Source organism: Salvia miltiorrhiza, chromosome 7, assembly GCF_028751815.1.
Source record: "Salvia miltiorrhiza cultivar Shanhuang (shh) chromosome 7, IMPLAD_Smil_shh, whole genome shotgun sequence".
Lineage (NCBI taxonomy): Eukaryota > Viridiplantae > Streptophyta > Magnoliopsida > Lamiales > Lamiaceae > Salvia > Salvia miltiorrhiza.
The window spans coordinates 713,432-736,700 of record NC_080393.1 but is presented as its reverse complement, the minus strand read 5'-3'; the positions used below and the strand labels follow the sequence as shown (position 1 = coordinate 736,700).

General features: G+C 35.7%; 2 protein-coding genes and 1 pseudogene across 5 annotated transcripts; 1 reads left to right on the top strand and 2 right to left on the bottom strand.

The window, feature by feature from the left end:
- Window positions 1–70: 70 nt before the first annotated feature.
- LOC130991320 (acylamino-acid-releasing enzyme-like) lies at window positions 71–4,013 on the top strand (annotated as a pseudogene).
- A 483-nt stretch (window positions 4,014–4,496) lies between these two features.
- LOC130991318 (uncharacterized protein At5g64816-like) lies at window positions 4,497–5,056 on the bottom strand. The gene has a single exon (XM_057915453.1). It carries the CDS (start codon window positions 5,054–5,056, stop codon window positions 4,670–4,672), a length of 387 nt encoding a protein of 128 aa, XP_057771436.1. The 3' UTR covers window positions 4,497–4,669.
- On the bottom strand, window positions 4,497–9,257 carry LOC130991317 (CBL-interacting serine/threonine-protein kinase 7-like). Of its 4 annotated transcripts, none has more exons than XR_009091130.1 (3): window positions 7,785–9,254; window positions 7,543–7,603; window positions 4,497–5,131 (listed from the first exon to the last, which is right to left on the bottom strand). XR_009091130.1 is itself a non-coding variant. In XM_057915451.1 (2 exons), the coding sequence occupies exon 1, from the start codon at window positions 9,105–9,107 to the stop codon at window positions 7,791–7,793; it is 1,317 nt and encodes a 438-aa protein (XP_057771434.1). In that variant the 5' UTR covers window positions 9,108–9,257; the 3' UTR covers window positions 7,358–7,603; window positions 7,785–7,790. The 4 variants fall into 4 exon arrangements, 2 of the variants coding, with proteins under 2 accessions (XP_057771434.1, XP_057771435.1); XR_009091132.1 differs by having other exon boundaries at window positions 7,543–7,592; window positions 7,785–9,246; XM_057915451.1 differs by lacking the exon at window positions 4,497–5,131 and having other exon boundaries at window positions 7,358–7,603; window positions 7,785–9,257.
- Between the last annotated feature and the right edge of the window lie 14,012 nt (window positions 9,258–23,269).

The window sequence follows — 23,269 nt, the reverse complement described above, 5'->3', positions numbered from 1 at the left end:
GACTTATTTTTTGCCACTCTTAAGTGACTGATTGATTGCATGAGGAGAGTTATAAGCTATATTTTTAGTATTGTGGGATTCCTCTTTTCATTGGTTTGAGTTAGTTTGAATTCATGGCTGTGTAAATTTAAAACTCAGTCTCCTAAATTCTTGAGTTTTTACTTGGAAAATTGAATTCCTATGATTGTATTGTGTTTGTTTCTTTCTCTTCCACTGTTTCTTTTCCATAGAAATGAATGTAATTAATCATTCACTGCTCACATTTTCAAGAAACTAATAGTTATTTCAAACTGGTTTACATTTGCAGAACCATAGCAGTTCAATCAGCCATGGATGAAGAAGAAGAATATGCTTCAATGTCTAAGTTGCTACAAGAATTTACAATCATCCCAGCCATTGATAAAGCATGGACTTTCAAATCTGAGACTGGTATTGCTGCTTCATCATATTATTACTTGCTTCATTCATTGCTAAAAAAAGAGCTATTTTTGATCTTGTGATGCTGTGCAGAAGATGCTTCCACTCCAACAATGTTCCTACTGAGCCAACCAGATCTTCTGTCCAACAAGAGGAGGAGCTCAATACTATCCGGTCACATTTCGCGAAAAACTGGCAACACCTCTGTGAGTTTCCAGTGGGCCCCATTCCCCATCGAGGTGGCCGGCGTTTCCACCATGGTTCCCTCTCCATCAGGATCAAAGCTTCTCGTTGTGCGAAGCTCTGAAGGCGACTCCTCCTCCTCCTCAGCTCACCTTGAGATATGGAGTCCGTCCGGCCTTAAGAAGGAGTTTCGTGTCCCACGCTCTGTTCACGGATCAGTATACACCGATGGATGGTGAGTAAAACGTCGTTCAACGATGCATTCTGGCAGAGGAAATGGTGATATGATATCTTATAGTGTATGTATATTTGGTGTGATTTCTTGTGGTGGCAGGCTTGAGGGGATTTCATGGAACTCAGACGAAACTCAGATAGCGTACGTTGCTGAGGAACCGGGCCTCCCGAGGCCAGCATTCGACAGTTCTGGCTTCAAGAATGAGGCTTCTGCAGATAAGGATTGCAGCAGCTGGAAGGGTGAAGGTGATTGGGAGGAAGGCTGGGGAGAAACTTACTCTGGGAGACGACAGCCGGCACTCTTTGTGCTCGATGTCAAGAGGTATGCATAGCTTATTACGCGATGTCTAGTGCTTGAGTGGCCGTCTGATTCACATTCTGGCAGTGGGGAGGTTCGTGGCGTTGCTGGAGTGGGCCGGGAGCTGAGTGTCGGGCAAGTTGTGTGGGCACCGTTACTCGTTGGACAGCAGCAGCAGCAGCAGCAGCAGCTCGTCTTCGTTGGGTGGCTGCCTTCTTCGGATACTAGGAAGTTTGGTGTCAAATACTGCTACAATAGGCCTTGTGCCCTCTACTCTGCTTCCCTCACAAGTGATGCAGCTGATGAACTGACTCAGGGGATAAGCAGCGCGTACTCGCCCCGTTTCAGTCCAGATGGGAAATCCGTCGTGTTCCTGTCATCCAAAGCCTGTGTCGAGTCCGGGGCCCACTCAGCAACAGAGTCGCTTCACAGGATCGACTGGCCCCCCAACGGGGCTGTCACCGATGTGGTATGCTCATTTCCATTTGGTATCTGTGTTAACGAATGGTCATTTGTCGAGTATCATCAAGCGTTCATCGTTTAGCTAGGTTCATGTCGTCGTGTGCCCTGAGGAGGGCGGCTTTCCCGGGCTTTACTGCTCGAGGTTGCTTCACCAGCCATGGCTTTCTGATGGTCACACAATGGTTGCATCTTCTTCTTGGGGCAGTGTTCAAACAATTCTTACAGTTGATGTATTAAGGTAAGTTAGGTAACTAACTCATGGTAATAATAGTTAATAATCTCTCTTCTCCACAGTAATTTTTTTTCATGATTTATGCACAGTGGAGAAGTGTCAAGAATCAGCCCTAGTGATTCAAGGTCTTCATGGGATGTTCTTGCCATAGATAGTGACAATATCATTGCTGGTAACTATCTATGTTTTTTTGATTTTATCACATGTAATGGTGTTTTGATTTTTTGGTGTGTTGAAGTGTGCAGCAGTCCAGTTGATATCCCTGAGATCAAGTATGGTAGTTTGGTAGGAAAATGGAGTTGGTTGGATGTTTCAAGCCCCATATACAAATGCTCTAAGAAGGTATAAATATAGAGAATTGAGAATTCGTCTGAATAGTCATGAACAAGTCATTTCATTTTGATAAACAAATCAATAATATTTATGAACAAGCATTTCGAGATCATGAGCATTCCAACTTATTTCATTTCTTCTTGCTTCTCAAAGTCATGACTAATCTTGATTGCAGGTTTCTTCGATTTTGGCATCACAACAGTTTGAGATCATGAAAATTCCAGTTAGGGATGTTTATGGGAATCTTACAAAAGGTTGTTAGATATAAGATGTTTAGATGGATAGATGAATTTCTTTTTCTTTCTTTTTTTTTGATTTTGAGATAGATGGGTTGAATTAAAATACGTTGTAGGTGCGTGCAAATCGTTTGAAGCTATATATGTATCATCAAAATATAGGAAAACGGATCCGTTAGTTGTTTTCCTTCATGGAGGTCCTCACATTGTTTCATTGGCAAGCTTCTCGAAGTCTTTAGCTTTCTTATCTTCGCTTGGTTATAGCTTTGCTTATTGTCAATTATAGGTACTCTCTCTCTCTCTCTCTCTCTCTCTCTCTTTGTTGGTTCCGATTTGATTCAACTCTGTTGGTAGGGGTTCATTGGGATTTGGTGAGGAAGCACTGCAATCTCTTCTAGGAAACATCGGGTCTCAAGTACTATTATTTATTTAAACGCAATATGCATTTCCATTGGTAGAAATTTGATCATTAAATTCGTTGATAATGCTGCATTCGTGGTGCTTATGCAGGATGTCGATGATGTACTCACTGCATTAGACTATGTCGTTGACAAAGGGCTTGCGGATCCGTCTAAAATATTTGTCCTTGGTGGTTCCCATGGTGGATTTTTGATTACGCACTTGATTGGTCAGGTTAGATAGTTCTTCCACTGCTATCCCTTTTAACAAATCTAGTAATACGCGGTTGTATTGAACCGCTCGGATTAATAAGATGATGCATCGTCTTTTCAGGCACCGGAAAAGTTTGCTGCAGCAGCAACTAGGAACCCCTTGTGCAACATTCCTTTGATGTTTGGCACATCTGATATTCCCGATTGGTGTTTTGTTGAGGCTTGTGGGAGCGAAGAAAAATCTACCTTCACTGAATCCCCTTCTGTAGAACAACTTGTTATGTTTTATAGCAAGTCCCCTATTGCTCATGTCTCAAAGGTATGAATTTCATTGAAATATTGATTTTTTTTTTAAAGAAAGGTAATAGAAGAAGTACTAGGAAATTGTGGTATTTCTTGTCGATCTACTTGGATTAACGTCTACTTCCCAGGTCAAAACCCCCACGCTTTTTTTGCTTGGTGCTCGGGATCTCCGCCTACCAATTTGTAATGGATTACAAGTAAGACTTACAACTATATTTTACCATATGTTCTATATGAAGTTGCGTTACGTGTGTTTTGGTATAGTTTAATGTTACTTCAAAGATGACTTGAGATTTACGAACGTTGTATATACTTGTAATCTAGCCACCTAATTTGCTCTGAATTTTTCGGACATGGTAGTATGCACGAGCGTTGAGGGAGAAAGGAGTCAAAACTAAAGTTATTGTCTTTCCCAACGATGAACACAGCATTGACAGGTAAAATGTTGTGCCCTTAATAATTTACTTCGTTTTATGAGGCTGAAACGTTGTTCTTGCTGCAGACCGCAGTCGGAGTATGAAAGCTACTTGGCTATTGGCATGTGGTTCCACAAGCATTGCAAATCATAGATACATTTTCATTGTATCAAATTCTTCTTATTATTGGGAGATTATATTATTTTTACCAACATTGAGCAATTGAACAATTTGTATGTATCTCATCATGTCCAAATCATTTAATCAAAGATTCTTCCTTCTATTAAAAAGATCAAATGTGACATTTCACTTTTATTATTAGTAATGGTTATTACTCAATTCTAGATTTTTGTTTAAAACTTGTACATATACTTATATTGTAGATTATATAATTTTTACCAACATTGAGAAGTTCGTATGTATCTCATCATGTCCAAATCATTTAATCAAAGATTCTTCCTTCTATTAAATAAACCAAATGTGACATTTCACTCTTATTATTAGTAAAAATAATTCCCATTTTATACTCGCTTGACATGCATATACTTAGGTGATATAAATATGATCGTGTGAAAAAATAGAATTAACGCCGTATTGTATAGTTGGATGAAAACAATATCGTTTCAGGCTCAAAGTTTAGCCGAAAAATGGGTAAATATGCAAAATCAGTTATATGCAATTAACCCAAAAAAGTATTGGTATTTCTTTCCCATTTTTGGCGACCAAAATTTTGCAATTACTGAAATAGTAAAAAGCAAAGTGCACATCTTCTAATCAGAACCTTGGCTTCTTATATAACATAGAAATTGGCCAATTCTTTTATATCTTAACAAAGGCTAAAAAACATGATCAATAAATAGCTTGCTGGTAATACATCCAACAAAGATAGCAGCAAGAACATAACTGCTGAGGAGTTAAATCAGATAACACAATCATCGAATGATTCAACGTGGAATGCGAGAATCGGATAATTTGAGGCACTCACTCTGGCATCTCCGGAGGCAGATGTCGTTCCAGTTGGGTACTTGATGTTGGTTGACACACACAGTTCGAGCACAGGCATCAGCACAAGCATCGAGCTCAGAAACACCGCATACTGTAATGCAAGTATCCGGGATGGGATCCTTGGCGAAGGCTCCTACTTTCTTCAACATCCTCTTCGATGTGCAAACTCTCTCACACACAAAGATATCATCCCCACTCTTCTCCCGGCTCCATGCACTTCTTAATCTTTGCTCCTCAACATGTCTTGCTCTCGTTCTCAAAGCTTTACCAGCAATGATAACTGGGACGACAGCAGCCCCCAGCAGCGTCCACCATGGCTCGACCATAGTTATACCAACAAAAGATATACTTTCTTCTTTCCCCGTTCACTTCCCAGTTCGAGCAACAGATGGCTTCCTATCCTGTGATATTTCATATCAGCATCAGTGATTTCTAGTTGCAGAAAATAAATATCTACTAATGTCTGTTTATCTGAATCAGATCGAGAAAGAGTACAGAAACCACAAATACAAGAAGATATAAACCTACAATCCTCAGACAACGAGATATGAACAGAATAGTTTTCCCAACTGTCATAGCAAGTCACCATATTCAGAGGTAGACCCCTTTTATCTAGATTGCCAATGCCCCAATATTTGGAATCTAAACGACGAAGAAGCAATTCATAATTTCAAAATTAGCTCATCATGGCACTACCTTACCTTAAATAAGATATGAAAGTAATCAACTGAATCTACTGCCAAGATCTAGCAATGGGAACAAAAAAAATATGAGCAGCTTTACAGAATCTACTATGACAATGCTTTATGAGTGATACTGCAAATCCCCCAAATTTAACCTAAATATCTTTTACTCTGCCAAATTCTCATACTTGCCTAGATCAAGAAAACGAATGTCTTCGATATTCTTATCATCTTCTTCGAGTTGCAAGTCATGATTGGCATAAAGGAAGACTTAGCACTGCAAAACTAATTACTTAGACCTCCATTCAAATCCCATCATATTCTTCACACATTTATATATTTTAGATGATCAAAACAGCATAACATCCTCAATTATTTGTGAAGTCAGATTGGATTAAGAGGGTCATATAAGTAATATCTGTAAAATGAAACAAAATAATAAATCCCTACTCTCTCATAAGTTCTTCAAATCCATAACACAAACTATCAATTCCCAAATTTTCAGCATAAACTATCAATTCCCAAATTGATACGGGTATAAACGAGCTGCCGGTGGTGTAAAGATTTCGATGCTGAAATCAGTACATTCAAAAGAAATGCAAGATAAAATCAAAAATATGCAAACAATTGAATGGCAAAAAAATTTAAGAATAAAGAAATCAAAGAAGAAGATAAACATAAACCCTACCTCTGAAGATTTTAGCGAGAAGCAAAGCGCGAATTGAAGCTAAGAGGTGGGAGAAAATGGAGTGGCAAAGTGGGCTTAACATCTTCAAAAAAAAACAAAAAAACAAAAAAACAAAAACAAGTGGGCTTAACAGCTAAAAAAGGCCTAAATTGGGGTAGTGTGTTTCCTTCTAAAATCCGTATAATTTTTTGAATAATTATTTAATACAGTAATTTATATTCTTGGTGACATGGTGCTTATTTTTTTAATTATTTGGTTAAAATAGAATTTTGTCATTAATTTTTTATTACAATTGATGACTTCTTTAATACTATGATTTATGATTCCTTTTTATCTTAACCAACAATTTTTTATTAGGTTTTATCGATCTATTAACTTGAGCTAATAATTAGTGATAAGGATTGATCATTAAATTTTAGTTACTAGTCATATTGCTTAGTGTGTAGAAACCAACTTGCTTTTCTACTTAAATTGACAATGGGATCATTGTCTAATTAGTAATCGCTAATTAAATTGACAACACGATCATTGTCTAATTATTAATAGCTTCAAATGGCTTTCCATTTAGTTATTATTATTATTATTATTATTATTATTATTATTATTATTATTATTATTATTATTATTATTATACAACATTGAAAGTTTGGATAACTATTGGTAGTACAAAGCATTTTAGAACGTAGGACAATAATTTCAGCTATTTTGAATGATATTTCGTATTTTTATTATAAAAATAATGCTATCTATAGTAATTACTTTTGACAAAAATATTACTCAAGTCTCAATATGTCCTCGTTAAGGATGACTCATTTTTCATTTTGAATCATTCCAATACAGATGGTTCATTTTTCATAAACGACAATATTTATCTCATAAAAATATATGATTCTATCACTTTTATCCAATTTACACATTTTTCTTAATCTTCGTGTCGTAAAGAAGTGAGTCATCTTTAATGAGACGAAGCCGTCCACAAAAAATTCGCCACAATTTCATTTTCGATCCGTCCACAAAAAATTTGTCACTTCTATTTATAGTAGTAGGGGCCACACAACTCCACTCACATTTAAAATGAGACTTTTGCTCTACTAACAAATTCACTCACATTTTATTAAAATCGTGTCGTTTATAAAGTGATAAATTTTTTATAGACAAAGGTAACAATATTTAATTAATTTTTTATATATTAACTTACATTTTATTAAAATTATGCCATTCATAATGTGACAAATTTTTTATAGACGGATCAGAACTATTTAATTTGACCTTTCATATATGATTGGGGTGGTGAATTTATTTCTCAAGAGTCACCAATAAGTTTAAGGTGATGACCCACAAACACACACACCCACATATTGAAATGATATGAAATTGGTGTTCTTGGCCCACACAAAGATATGTGTTTGAAATGAAATAGTAGTAAAATCTATGTAATCACCTTCTTCTTCTTCTTCTTTTTCTTTTTTTGGGTTTTTTCTGGGCTGCCTGCTGTCATTTTCCTTGCATCAAAAGATTTAAATTTGGTAACAAATTAGGCAACATCATGCAACAAAATCAGTTGGATCAAAACACAATTTATTAGAAGCAAAAAAAGCAAAGAAAGAGACATGAATCAAATCTCTACACAAACTAAGCCACAAAACCTATACACAAATTACACATTTGTATCTTTTTCTCTACCTATTTCTATGCAACGACGTCGTTCCTAGTGAAGATTGATCGCAGCTCCCCCCACTGCAACTCGCCGAACTCCGCCGCGCCGTCGATCAATCTCAACTCCACCAACCACAGCTCCGCCGCGACCTCCCATATCTCCACCACCACCGCCACCGCCCTCCCCTTCACCAGCCTGATACCTCCGCCCTTCCCCCTCTCCACTGTGTACCCGAATTCGAGCCCGGCCTTCCTCACCTTCTCCTCAATCTCCACCACCGCCATCCCACTGGTAAATCTCATCTCCTTACTACTCGTCTCCTCCTCGAACAGCCCCGATAAATTCAGCCCCGACGACATCGAGATCAAGTCGAAAGCATTCACTCTCGGCATGAATTTGAACCCCTTGGAATCGAGAAACTCCGATCCCGATCCCGCCTTGTCGTCGCCTTGCGATCTCAGATTCTCCTCCGAGAACGACTTCTTAAACCAGGAGTGCTTGATTAATTCGTCGAGGCTCAGCCTCGTGCTAGGGTTTGGATCGAGTAATCTGTAGATCACGATTTTGGCCGATTTCGAGACCCAATCGGGGAATTCTAGGGCGCGGCGGTGCATTGCGCGGTACATGTTTGATAAATTGGTGTCGTCGAAGGGGAGGTTGCCGACTAGGAAAACGTAGAGGAGAACCCCGCATGACCAGGCGTCGGCCTTCTCGCCGTCGTAGCCCTTGCGGGAGACGACCTCCGGCGCGGTGTAGGCCGGCGTGCCGCAGGCGGTGCGGACGAGGCCGTCGATTTTGTGCTCGGAGAGGGCGGAGAGGCCGAAGTCGGTGATTTTGAGGATGCCGTTGTGGTCGAGGAGGAGATTCTGCGGCTTGATGTCGCGGTGGAAGACGCCGTTCTGGTGGCAAAATCGGAGCGCGGAGATGACCTGGTGGAAGTACCTGCGGGCGGCCGATTCGGAGAAGCGGCGGCAGCGGCTGAGCTTCGCGAAGAGCTCGCCGCCGGGGGCCAGCTCCATGACCAGGTAGATTTTGGTTTTGGTGGCCATGACCTCGTGGAGGTTGAGGATGTTGGGGTGGTGGTGGAGGCGGCGCATGGCGGAGACCTCGCGGACGATGCGGGGCTCCATGGCGGCGTCCACGGTGGCGGCCTTGTCGATGACCTTGATGGCCACCTCGGCGGCGTCGGGGTGGTCGAGGAGGCGGGCGAGGTACACCTTGGCGAAGCTGCCGCGGCCGAGGAGGCGGCCGAGCTGGTATTTGTCGAGAATGATGGAGCCGCTGCCGCCGCCGGCGCTGGTGGTTCGCCGGATCTGGGGGGCGGAGGGGGGCGTCGGAGTAGGGCCCATTTGGGTCTAGACTTGGAGGCTGGACGGGTAGTGTGTGATTGTGTGTGTAGGTTTTATAGTGTGAGAGAGAGAGAGAGAGAGAGAGAGAAAGAGTCACATGTAACAATAGTTAGGGAAAATAAAAAATAAAATTGGAATATGTTTATGAGTTTATTGGTGGCTGCCTCTGGCTGTCACCTGTATTTTGTTTCGAACGTTCTGGCTCCTTGTTAGGTTTACAATTTTAAATTGAAGAGTTATTTCGTAATTACGTTCGCACGATATGAATCGCTCACATATTTTAATAAGTGATATTCTAATAAAATATGTGAATGATTTGTATCGTATGAACGACTTCATGGGATGATGACATAATGTGATAATATTTGATAATTGTAGTGTAATGTATGTAGAATTATAAATTAATATTTGTTCTCTATATCAATAACGGTTCAGCTCTATCATTCGGTTGCTTGCAATTGAGTGTTGGAATGTAAAATGATTATTTCTTTTATCTAAGACAAAGAGAGAGATGGAGATAAAAGGATTGGATGAAAATGTTATCTTTTGTGAAAATTCTCATGGATACATCAATCTAACGCGCGGATATTCATTTTTGTTGGATTTGCATCGTTGAGGAGACGAGAATTTCACCACATTAACTGAATACGGCTATTCATACGTTATATTGATTTATTCGTTATTCTCATTTGTCACAAAGGACAACATTCTTACTGGATTTACATCAAAATATTTAATGTGGTAAAGATACAAAAGAAATAATTTTAACAAACTCACGATCAAGAATAAGTTTAGTTATGAATTGTTCGAATTGCCCTATTTAAACAGTATTTCACGTATATTTATTTTTGATAATGAATTAAGGGCTAAAATAGTATAAAAAAAATTACTTACATTAGTAGCTAGTTCTTATACTATAAAATGGCAAATTAAAGATTAAAGATTAAAGATTACTTCATTCTTCTAAATATTATAGATTAAATATTTTTCTTAAAGGAAAGAAAGAAAAGCAAATTATGCATTATTGGGTCTTATAAAGTAGGAAGTAGGGGATCAGCTATGTGTTGCAACTTGCAACTAAATACCAAATCCAACACCACCGCAAAATAAGGTCTATTTTGTTTCGATTCATAACTTTGAGATGTTTGAGACCAAATATTTTGACAGAGTGCATGATCTGCTACACCAAGTAATTATTATTTAATGTTTTTATTTATTTTCATATTAAAACCTCTTTTCTTTGCTGCTTCATTCTGATTTAATTATATAATTAATCCTCCAATTGTTTTCTCAAACTTCACATAAAAATAAAGCATGATATATATTATTTTGTTTTATTTGGCAGTTCTAGCTCTGATTTGTTTGTTTTATATGGAAGTAGTATATATTTAGCGGCTGAAGCTAAAGGTTAGTTTCTGTATTATAATTAATTATGTTCGACAGTTTATATATTTGTATTAAATAGCGAGCATCTTTTTATATAAAATTGTGATATGGTAATAATTGTTTTTTTTTTTTGATCAGTAAAGTAAAAATTTTATTGAAAGAAAATGGATCAAGGCATCAGGAATGCCAATCAAAACAATAAAACAAGTTTGAAGTCTTTGGAACACCAAGAAGTAAAAGGAATTCCTAACTCCACTATTTTGTAGGCCTCGTTCCAACTCCAAAGTCTCCCCTTAATCTGTAATACAAGTCTATCAATATCCCAAGCCTTGTCCTGAAAACGACTACCATTCCTGCTTTCCCAGAGCAACCACACTGTTCCAACCCACAAAGCTTGAAGCAGTCTTCTTTCTCTCTTATTTTTTCCAGCCGCAATGAAAGAAATGAAGTGTTGAAAGATACCTCTCGGATTTGCCGTTTTGATGTCGAGCCATTGAAAGATCTGGTCCCACACCGCCGCTGCTTTCGGACAATGGAGGAACAGGTGTTCCGTCGTTTCCTCACTAGAAACACATGCATTGCACCATCTCTCCTCCACGCTGATCTGGACATTTCTTCTACTCAAATTATCACATGTTGCCAATCTGTTTCTAAGACATCTCCATGCCGTCACCTTGGCTTTATTTGGTGTTGGGGCCTTCCAAACCTTTGCCATCTCCAAAGGTAAAACTTGTTGCTCCATTCTTGTTTTTGCCACAATTTCATATGCCGACTTGATTGTGAAGCATCCATCTGTTGTCGCCTTCCAGTTCCATCCGTCTGTTACACCTACACAAGGAACAGAATCAGCAATCACCAACCGGAGATCCTCCTCAAGCCCTTTCTCCCTCTCTCTTAACTCCCTCCTCCACTCCAACCTCCATACCCACGACCCTCCCTCCCAAAACCCGCTTTCACCAACCAGGCTTTTCTTGTTTAGGCTCAAATTATACAATCTCGGAAACACAAACTTAAGAGGTTTGTCTACCACCCACACATCCTCCCAGAAGCTAATCTCAAGCCCATCCCCAACTCTTCGCCTCAAATTATTGATGAACCACCGATCTCTCATTCCTCCTCCCTTATCTACAATTTTTTGCCACCACCCTTTCTGTCCACCTCTGCCCGCCACCGAACATTCTCCCCCTTCCCCCCACACTAGCTCCCCATAAAGCGATTTGATCACCCTTACCCACAAAGCTTTCCCCTCCCCCAAAAACCTCCAGAGCCACTTACTTAACAGGACCTGATTAAACCAATCAATATTCCGAAACCCCAGACCACCTGAATCCTTATTGAGGCACAAGGCATTCCACTTAAACCAGGTGATACCGCACGTCTGTGTACCTCCTCCCCACAAAAATTTTGAGAACAGTGAATTAAGTTCCTTAATCACCGCTTTAGGTATGAAAGCGAGGGATAATTGATAAACCGGGATGGATTGCAACACCGACTTGACTAGAGTAATTCGTCCTGCCAGCGAAAGATGTCTCTTCTTCCAGCTTGCCACTTTGTTTGAAACTTTTTCAACCAAAAACTTCCAATCTCCAACACCATTGCTGCGCCCCCCCCACTTTAGTACCCAAGTAGTTGCACGGAAAGGATCCGATCTTGCACATGAGGAGCGATGCCCATCTCCTCTCAACTGCGTCATCCACTCCCACTGTCAGAAGACAACTTTTGTCAAAATTTACCGCTAAACCCGAGACAAACTGGAAGAGAATCAGGAGTTTCTTCACGCTCTCCATATTTCTGTCATCTGCCTCCAACAAGAAGATAGTATCGTCCGCGTACTGCAGATGTGAAATGGGCACTTTATCCTTGCCAATCTTCGCCGGAACCAGGAGCTGCCTCTCCGCTGCTCTTTCAATGAACTCGTTGAGGCCTTCTGCCACGATAAGGAAAAGGAAAGGTGACAACGGGTCACCCTGTCTCAAACCTCTCTCCATTTTGAAGTCTCCCGTCGATGACCCGTTCACCAATACACTTGCCGTTCCAGATTCCATACTCCCTTTAATCCACTTCCTCCAAAGTCCGTCAAAGTTAAGTCGGCTGAGAAGCATATCCAAGAAATCCCATTGCACAGAGTCGTATGCTTTTGCGAAGTCAATCTTGAAGAAAATACGGCCCACTCTCTTCTTTTTTGCCTCAAAAATAGCTTCATTCAGGATAACCACCCCATCCAGGATGAAGCGACCCTTGACAAACGCACTTTGATTATCAGAAATGATCGACCCCATAACCCTCTTCAATCTGTCAGCCAGGATTTTAGCCACAATTTTATACAAGCTGGTGATAAGAGAAATTGGGCGAAAATCATCGATCGACCCAGCCCCTTCTTTCTTCGGAATCAAAACAATAAAAGAGGCATTACCACCTTTCGGTATGTTCCCATTTTCGTGAAATTCCTTCAAAACCTGGAGTAAGTCCTCTTTAACCACGTGCCACGCCGCTCTCCAGAATGTGAAGTTAAAACCATCGGGTCCCGGACTCTTGTCTCCACAACAGCTCCACACTGCTTCTTTAATCTCGTCCAGATGAAAATCCCTGATCAGCCAATGCCTCTCTTCATTTGAAATTCTCCTCCTCATGAAGTCCAAGGGGAAATCAGGCATCTGTCGTTCTTTCCTTTTGAAAAAAGCTTCAAAATGATTTCTCACTCTTGCTTTAACCTCATCCGGTTTAGATATCCACGAGTTTTCAAAGAGCATTCCGCCAATCTCGTTTTTAATCCGTCTCCCACGAATTGCCCTATGGAAAAAACCCGAATTTGTGTCTCCTTCTTTGAGCCATTTGAGTTTAGCTTTCTGTTGCAGCATCATCTGCTTATTCTTGAGTTGAAGGGAGAGCAGGGCTTGAATCTCATTTCTCCTAATCACCTCTGATTCTTCAAGACCTCTCTGCTCGTCCACCTTATCCTTCTCTTGAAGTTCCTTCTGAAGTTCTTGAATTTTGTAGTCAATGTCACCGAAAGAAGTCCGATTCCACACCTTCAAGGCCTCTTTAACTTTCTTCAATTTCTCCTTAACCACAAAAAAACTCCATCCCCCCACATTAGTCACCGTCCACACCTGCTTGACCATCTCCTCGAACTCCGAATGATTCACCCATGCATTGAGGAATCGAAAAGGTCTTGGTCCCCAATCTTCCGATCTTGTAGTGAGAATAATCGGACAATGATCCGAAATTGAACGTTGAAGTCCTCGTGCCGACGTCCCTTCCCAAGCAGCCATCCAATTCTCATTAACGAGGAAGCGATCAATCTTACTCTTGCACTTTCCATTTGGTTTGTACCAGGTAAATTTCCGACCTTGAGTTTTAATTTCCTCCAGATCGTTCCCCCGGATAAATTCTTCAAAACTTCTTGCATCAGCTACTCCAAACGCCTCCCCAGATATGGTAATAATTGTAAGTTTGTAACAGTATAAAAATGGTAATATTAGTTGTCATTGCGCGTATTCTATTTTTTTTTCTGTATTAATTTGTTGGTTATTCGTTATTGCATGGATCATGAATTCATGATAGTCTTTAAATTCCACTAACGCGTAATTTTTTTTTTAATTGTAGCAAATTTTGTATAAACAAATTATTAGTGTCCGTACAATATTTTTTTTTTCGTTTAATTTCACTCTGAATTTTTTATTGTGCTTCTTTTATTTCGTCATATAGTCATGAAAAATGCTTGTGTTTTCATATTTTTTTGAGGGCATGTGTTGTCATTGTTTACATAAAAAAATACTCTATTTCTATTTTCAAATTAATGTTATATAATTACCGTTCAAATTATTAAAAATTAACTTAATAAAAACTTTTAATTAATAGGTCTACTTATATAGCAAGTAATAGATGTACTTATAAAATCGACTTATTTGGCGATCCAACTAGGTTATTTAAATTAATACTACATTGTGCTTCGTTTTATATGTAAGTTGTGCTGAAAAAAAAAAGGAATATAGATTTGTGTGCAAATGTTCATATATAAATAGATTTAAAAAGAAAATATGCAAGAAAAAAGAAGTATCTCTGATACATTAGAAAAATCTCTTCTGTTTAAAAAGCTAAAGTTTAATTAGGGTCAAAATCTCGTCAAGTAACTTTCAAATCAAGAGAAAAAAATAAATAAGGCGTGTACAATCAATAGGAATTCCACTTAAAAAAACTAAAAGATCAATAAGAAATAATTGATATAACATCTATCACCAACTTCAATCTTAAAAAAGCAACCAATTTGTAAGAGTGTAATGATGTAAAGTTAGCAAGTTTATTTCATTAGATGTGTCCAACTCAACCGGTTTATGATATACCAACCAATCATTTTGGCAAGTACAAATTGACTTGGCTTCCCATACATTTTCAAAAGATGAACAATTGATTATAAATTAATAAAAAAAATAAGGGTTATTATTATTTAAATACATTATTTTCTTTTCAAAATTCGAATTTTAACATGAATTTTTAATTTTTTATTAAAATACATGAACTATATAATACTTACTCGAATTTCAGCATCGATTTCCATTTCCTCTAAATTGAGTATGAGGTGGCATATATTTCTGAAAGATGATTAGAATTCATAGAGGATATATAGGTACTTCAGTATGATATCGTACTGAAGTGTCGCCGATGAGTCCTAATCATCTTTTAGATATGTCATTTCATATTCAATTCAGAGAAAATATGGGTCGTTACGTTGTTAAAAATCGAGTAAATATTAAAATTCATGTAATTTAATAAAAAAATTGAAAATTTATGTTAAAATTCGAATGGGAGGGAAGTTGATCCAAAAATGAAGATGACATTTCATTTCAATCTTAGGATACATTCATTCCCCACATTTAATTAAATACAATAGCTATATTTTAACTTTACTGCAAGGATAATATATTTTGTACACCCCACTAGTGAGAAGTTGATTACAGATAGGAATAAGCACTTAAACTAATTACACTGATAAAACAGCTCCTTTTTACACTGAAACTGAGTCTGAAAGTGTTGAAATTATTATAAAAATATTTTACTTTCCACCCATAAAATGGAAAAGAAAAAAAAGAAAAGACATTTTGAGGAACCAACTTATTAATTTCGTTGTCAAATTTGGGTTCTGAGCTGTTATTTGGAAAATTAAGGTTCAAAAAATTCATTTCACCTTCACAATATTAATCATGCCTTCTCTTTTTAATGGTCAAAACCACGAACTTCACTCGTAACTTCTTGGATTTGAGATATTGATAGGCCATTGAAGTCTAAATATATTAATTTTAGGTAATCTGATTTTGCACATTAACTTTGAAAGGAGCCAAAAAAATATGAACTTTAATGATATATAAAGTAATTTTATAACAAATTCAATTTCTACGTATTCAAACTCTATAGAAATCCTATGATTTTCATGTTTATATAGTGTTCTGTAAATCCTGTCAAAATAATAATTTCGTTTAAAAATAATCTATACAATGTCATTTTTAAGACGTTCGATGAGTACACGACGAAATCGACGCAACATCAGAATTCCACTTACTTGAGCTACAATAATACAAACTTATATTCTCTAATTAAGACAAAAATTATGACTTTTAAACTACAATAATTTGTTCTCCCTTTTCATGTTCACTTCATAAACATTCACGTGATGCACTTTTTATGTCTAGAAAGAAGACTACTATTCTCTATTCATCTCAAAAAAGAAAAATTGATATGATGTTACAAATTTGTCTTTATCATGTTGAACAAAATTATCAAACAATGCACTCTACATAAACTTTTGGATAAGCTATCATATTGATAGCTTCACAAATCACAATCTAAAATTATATGCTTAATTTGAATGAGATTAAATATGGACCACAGCTTGAATATTATACATCCAACAACCAACATGAGAAATTTACAAGTGTGCCAATCAAACTATTGCACACACATCATTTTGTAAAATTGCACGCTTCTCTGGAGTATAATGTAACACAATTTTTATTTTTATTTTTATGTAACACCAAAATTTAAAGCCACCAACTTGGAATTTTGTCTCAAAATTACACGTAGCCGGACCTCTACACTATTCCAATATCACAAAGGGTCCACAATTTATATACGTGTAAAAAATATTGTGGGGATGCCTTTCGTAAATCGTAAAATTCACAATTAACATATTCGAAGTTTTTCATAGAATAAAAAATTAGAGCGATTCATCATTGGCAAAAAAAATTGATTTTTAATTTTATAAAAGAAAATAATCAAGAAGAGAAAGACAATAAGATTGATGCCTTGAGGTCAATGAGGCCTTGCTCTAGTGACAAAGCTGAAGCACCCCAAAAACTCTCATTTGTGAGAGGTCTAGGGCTCTATCCTGCTTGGCGGCTGAATTGTTGTTGTTGTATTATATTGTTTGGTGTTATGGTCCCACACGCAGGGCGTTCTCGCCTGCGTGCGGTGATGTTTTCCCACCGTTGAGTGGTGTTGAGGTCCCACCGTTGAGTGATGTTGAGATCCGGCCGCCTGCGTGCGAGTTGCATAATTGATTGTATTCATATACCTTCCCATTGTTGAGTGGTGTTGAGGTCCCACCGTTGAGTGATGTTGAGGTCCCGTCTGCGTGCGGGTTGCGGGTTGCATAATACGCTAAAATTGTAAAATTGTTAAACTTTTTTACAAATACGCTAAAATTGTTGACAAGAATAATAATGTGTATTAGTAATTTATAATTTCGCACATGTTAAGGTATAAACATCAAAACATGTAAAATTTGAAACTTAATAATCTATCAAACACTTCAAATATTAACATAAATATATACTAGTAGTATTATAGTACTACATTTCGCAAAGATGTCAAGTGGTATTTAGGTTTTTATTTTCTGCCTAAACTCTAATGTCGAAAGAGGTTAATTTCTTCCCAACCAAACTCAAAGTAAAATAAAAGGATATAACTATAACTATCACAATTCCTAACAAAACTGAACTTAGCTGTCCCACGGTTTTATCATATTTATAGTTTTTATAATTTCTTTCCTAAGTCTAACTTTAATTCAAGAATGGAACCCTTAACATAGAAAAGTCCCTGACGAATATATTTTTTAAATATTGAGTTTGAAATTTGGAAAATACAATTTTCGTACGATTTACTCTGGTGATGAGGCATTGTATAATAACTCACATAAAATATAAATAATTTAACGATTTTATAAGAATTAAAAAAAAAAAAACTTTTGTTTGGTAGGATTTAATAAGCACTCTTTAGACCAATGATACCATGTATAGTAAAAGACATATTAATTATATATATTAAATATATAGTCACTATGATTTTCGTAAGAACATGAGAACTATTAAAATTACTACATCTCTTGTAAAAATTAATGCATCCGTTTCTAAATTTACTGCACTCGAAAAAAAAATAAAAAATTATCGCTCTCTTCAGAATTCAAACTCAGATGTTGCATTCATCCACCAAAATAATACATTCACTGTAAATCTTGATGATCGAATAATTAAAAATAATTCTCCATTCTTATTTTATTTAGTGGTTCTTACTTGAACCTCTTTTTCCATATAAACTTTGTTTACTTTTTTTTTTATTTATATTTTTTTAGGGTTATAAACTTTGTTTATTAGATACCTAGCTAACTAAGAACCACTGACTTAATTATTGCTACAAAAAAATATTAGCTTTTGATGACACCACCACGGTTTGGTGCTAGAAAAACATTTCTTGTCGCATTGGAATATTGAATCGTGGCTCCTTATAATAATTCAACAGCTTTAGTTATATAAAAATATGTTGATGAGTACTGACTGAGGCCCTATCTTAGTTGTAAGGAGAAGACATCTCAATATTTTTTTAGCTCCTATCGAAATTAAAATGTGCAGGTTTCGATCAATTTTTATAGAATACCTATAATTAATTTCCTAGATATATGTATTGGAGTAATACATTTTTTTATTTATTTACCTTTTTGCATAATTTAGATATACCACTTCTGAGATATTTTAGTTTACGAAATTTTAAACAACGAATCATGCATTTTTATTATTTCCACAAAAAAGAGATCGATATATATAATGAAGATGGTATATATGACTAAATTTGTTTGTGAGGGCTTGACACTACCAAAAATGGCGTGAACAGTGGTGGAAACTAACGACGGAAAGTATCCCGTAGAGAAAATCGCGGTTCTCTCCATGGAATCTAAGCACCACCCTAAATCCCTCACAAATCCGTCGAGAAATTTTAATTTCTTAAAATATTGTTTTTATTTTTTATTCTCCCGTTGGGAATCTATCGACAATTATTAAATTTATTTAAAAATTTAGGTGTCCGTGTGGACAATCCGTCGAGAAATATAATTTTTTTTACAATTATTTTTAATATTTAGGTTTCCCGTTGTTAAACCATCGAGAATATTAATACTGAATAATATCTCCTTCCCCAAATTCAGTTGCCCTACGCCATTCCCCCAAGTTCAGTTGCTCATCGTCGGAGTCCGCTGCCGCGCTCGCCCCTTGTCGGAGTCGATCTGCTGCCTCTCCCTCCCTTGACGTACCCATCGGTTCTCTTTCCCTCTTGTTCTCTCTCTCCTAGCTCCCCTCTCTCTCTTTCTCAAATTTGTATAGTTTCAGATCATGATACAACTAAAATTTACATAATTAAAAAAAAAAAAAAAAACAAAACAAAACAAAAAAACAAAAAAACAAAAAAAAAACAACGAAAAGAAGGAAAAGAAGTACCTAGAAATGTCCAAAACCATTGTATAAGTGGAAGAAAATATATATACTATATATAACACAATTTTTATGACTTCTCTATATATGTGAATGAATTTGAATTGTCATATTCATGTGGAATTATGCAACTGAAATTTGGAGAATGGGAAAATTCATGGACGTGAAATAGTCAATTGTCCCAATCATAAAACAGAGTTAGATCCTTCTTCCAAGGTCTCTTTCGTCTTCAAATACTCAAATCGAACTATATTACTTGTCATTACTCTCATTTTATTTTTATTTTTATTTTGTATTTAGATGTAACGTTTTAAACTTTTTGGGCATAATTGTCAATCATTGTATACCACATGCTAATGTATACGTTAAATATATAAACATTAGTATGATAAATATAATTTAATTTATATAAATATATATATATATATATATATATTGATATGATAAATATAATAATTTATAATTGTAAATAGATAAATAGGTCAGATCAATTTTTTTAAACTATAAATCGTATAAAGATTAGCATTTTGTAAAAAACTATATATATCTCAAGCTTTCGAAATCAAACCCCTAGAGTATTTGTTTCTACGCAGAGACTTTATTTATTTCTTTCTTTCTCTCTCTTAGTCTATCACTATTTCCTTAGAAGTGTTGATTATATTATAATCGAAGGTAGTTTGCGATATATTACAAATATATAATTATATAAAAGTCTAAATTATTATTATTTCTTTCTTCTATGCCTTGTTTATAACTAGATATTTAATTGTTCAATAAACAAGTCAATCATTGGTGGAGTTAGGACGAATCATGTCAAATATTACAAAGACATTGTAAGAATCAACAAGAAGCATTGGCCGTTCAATAAAAAACTAGACCTAATTAATTAATCATGATTTTTTTTGGATGTATAATTAATCATGATGACTTTAATACTTTATGAACGTGAAAGTGATGTGCAAATCTAGTGCTCGTTTCTTAGTGCACGGGTCCCTTGTAGCATCTAAATAAATATTCTCATTGGTCCAAGTGTATTTATAGATTAAACGATTTATTTTATTTTTTGCAGTATTTATTTGAATGACAAGAGTCAATGTTTATATTTTTCTCAAGAAATATAAATATACATAGTAGCTACCAAATTGGTGCTTGTCATACCATTTCGGTTTGGCATTTTCAACCATTTTAATATATATATTCATAATGGCATACCAATAATTCCAAGACCTATAGTTGAAAAATAATTATTATAGTAATAGTTGGTCGACAAGTTAAGCTGCCCCCTTTAAACTTTTGCTAGAGAGGCCATGTATACAATATGGGGGTTATATATATATACGAAAATGATGTTTATATTAATTCAAATCCCGATGCACAATATCTGTGAGTCCCGGCGAAAAATCAGACTTCCAGATCACTACATCGTTAAAAGCAATGGCAACATTTGTCAAAAAATAGGTCGCTCTATTAGCTTCCCTACAAACATGACAAATATCAAGAACAATTTACAATTCTCTCTTTCACTTGAACAATTATTTCTTAAGAAACACAAAAGAATAAAGTCTCAAATAAATGCTTCGCTGATGGGAAATTAGGGAAATTCAAACGTAAAATTTTATTTCTAATAGTAAGGACCATATATTTTAACTAACATGATGATTTGGTATATAATTAAATTTATTAGTATAATTGGTTCGACATTCAATGTATCGATATAGTTTATTATGCGCATATGTAGCATGTGTTGTCAATACTTTTATTTGAATATATTTTAAATATCATTAAGTTTTAGTTGTATTTTTAGAAGATACTATCAATCGAAAACCTAGTCTCACATAATTATGTAAGATGTCTCACATAATTCACTTAACTTGCAATTAAGTAATTTTCTATCTTATATATAAATAAACAAATATATAATATTCTGACCTAGTCACAATATTATAAATTTTTAGTAACACTCCAACAAAATTGAAGCCTAGCAGGTTCCAAAGTAATGATGGCCATTAAATTTAAATATGAACTATTTATAGCCACACACAGTAAAATAGTAATATATATATATATATATATATATATATATATATATATATATATAGGGGCGCGCTCCAATGAGACCCCCTATTTTTCGTGTAACATGAGAACAATGAATAAGACATATAATACTAATGAACAAAACGCATATCTAATGAACAAGATGTATATACTGATGAAAAATAAAATTTAAAAAATTCGTAATGAATAAGATATATATACTGATGAACAGGGCCGTATATACTGATGAACAAAGCAGTATATACTGATGAATAACAAAATTTAAAATATTCTGCTCCCTCCAGGATTCGAACCCTGCGAAAAAAAATCACCCTCCAGATACAATATCAGCCATAGGATTGACAAAATAAACGCACCAGATCATGCCCTAGATCTCACTAAAATTAAGGGGTCTCATTGGAGCGGCCCCCTATATATATATATATATATATATATATAGGGGCGCGCTCCAGTGAGACCCCCTATTTTTCGTGTAACATGAGTACAATGAATAAAACATATAATACTAATGAACAAAACGTAAATCTAATGAACAAGATGTATATACTGATGAAAAATAAAATTTTAAAAATTCGTAATGAATAAGACATATATACTGATGAACAAGGCCGTATATACTGATGAACAATGTAGTATATACTGATGAATAACAAAATTTAAAATATTATGCTCCCTCCAGGATTCGAACCCTGCGAAAAAAAATCACCCTTCAGATACAATATCAGCCATAAGATTGATAAAATAAACGCACCAGATCGTGCCCTAGATCTCACTAAAATTAGGGGGTCTCATTGGAGCGGCCCTATATATATATATATATATATATATATATATATATATTTTAATAAACTATGAAATATTATTTTACATATCGTGGTTTCACCGAAGATGGTGACAACTACTATATCATCAATTGATTCAATTCTATATATATTGGTCAAAATAGTGACACATCATGCATATAGGCGTGCAAATAAAAATCAAATCACACATTAAAGTAAATAATTAAGTTTCTAATTGTCATATATCATTCGCCAAACTTTTAGTACTTAAATAGTCCAACCTCTAATATGGACTATTTGTGTGATTTATTCCATAGTTATGTGTTGATTCAAAAACGAGTCTAACGCATACCATCCTAACATTCATAACCCTATTCACACGACGACGTATCAAGGACTTTACTGTCTTGGATCCTTTATATGGATCTCTCACGATTATAATTGAAACCTTAATTTTAACATGTAAATCATATTATTGTATACCAAGGATAGTGACGTAGTGTCTGTGTGTTGATCTAGTAATAGGAGGTTAATACCCATGATTTGAGGTCTTGGTTTTGAGTTCTCCATCGCGCCATTTTTGAATTTCTTTATTTATTTATACAATTTATCAAAAGAAAAAGAGATTATTATGTGCTCACCACTATCTCACACCTAAAATTTGAACTTGATAGCTGCACTTAGTCAAATAGAATTCAAATAATAAAATATGATGACCTAATCAAGCTTTAATACACATTTAAAACTTAGAAATTTTCTTCTATAAAACCTTTAAAGACATTAGTTCAATTAACAAAATAAATAATTAATTAAAGATATTTTCTTATGGAAATTCAACTCAAATCTTTAATTTAAAACAAGGCCCAAAATTTAACTAAAATCAGAAGTTCAATTTTATCAGGCCCAAGAGTTGGCCCAAATGATTTAATATTTAAACTTCAGCCCACAAATTCAAAGTCATTATTGAGTGTAATGCTAGATTTTTGTCAGCTATGAAAGCCTAAAGGAAACTTTCATAGGAAAGAATTGAGTTAATTTGGAATAGCTTTTGAGCAATCAATTTTCTAGAACACATGAATAGGATGCAGGTAGGGGTATAATCGAATAGAGCCGAACCGAATAGTGGTGTGTTCAAGTTTGATTTGTTTAGTATCGAACTGAATTTCAAACTTTGTTTATCGAATAC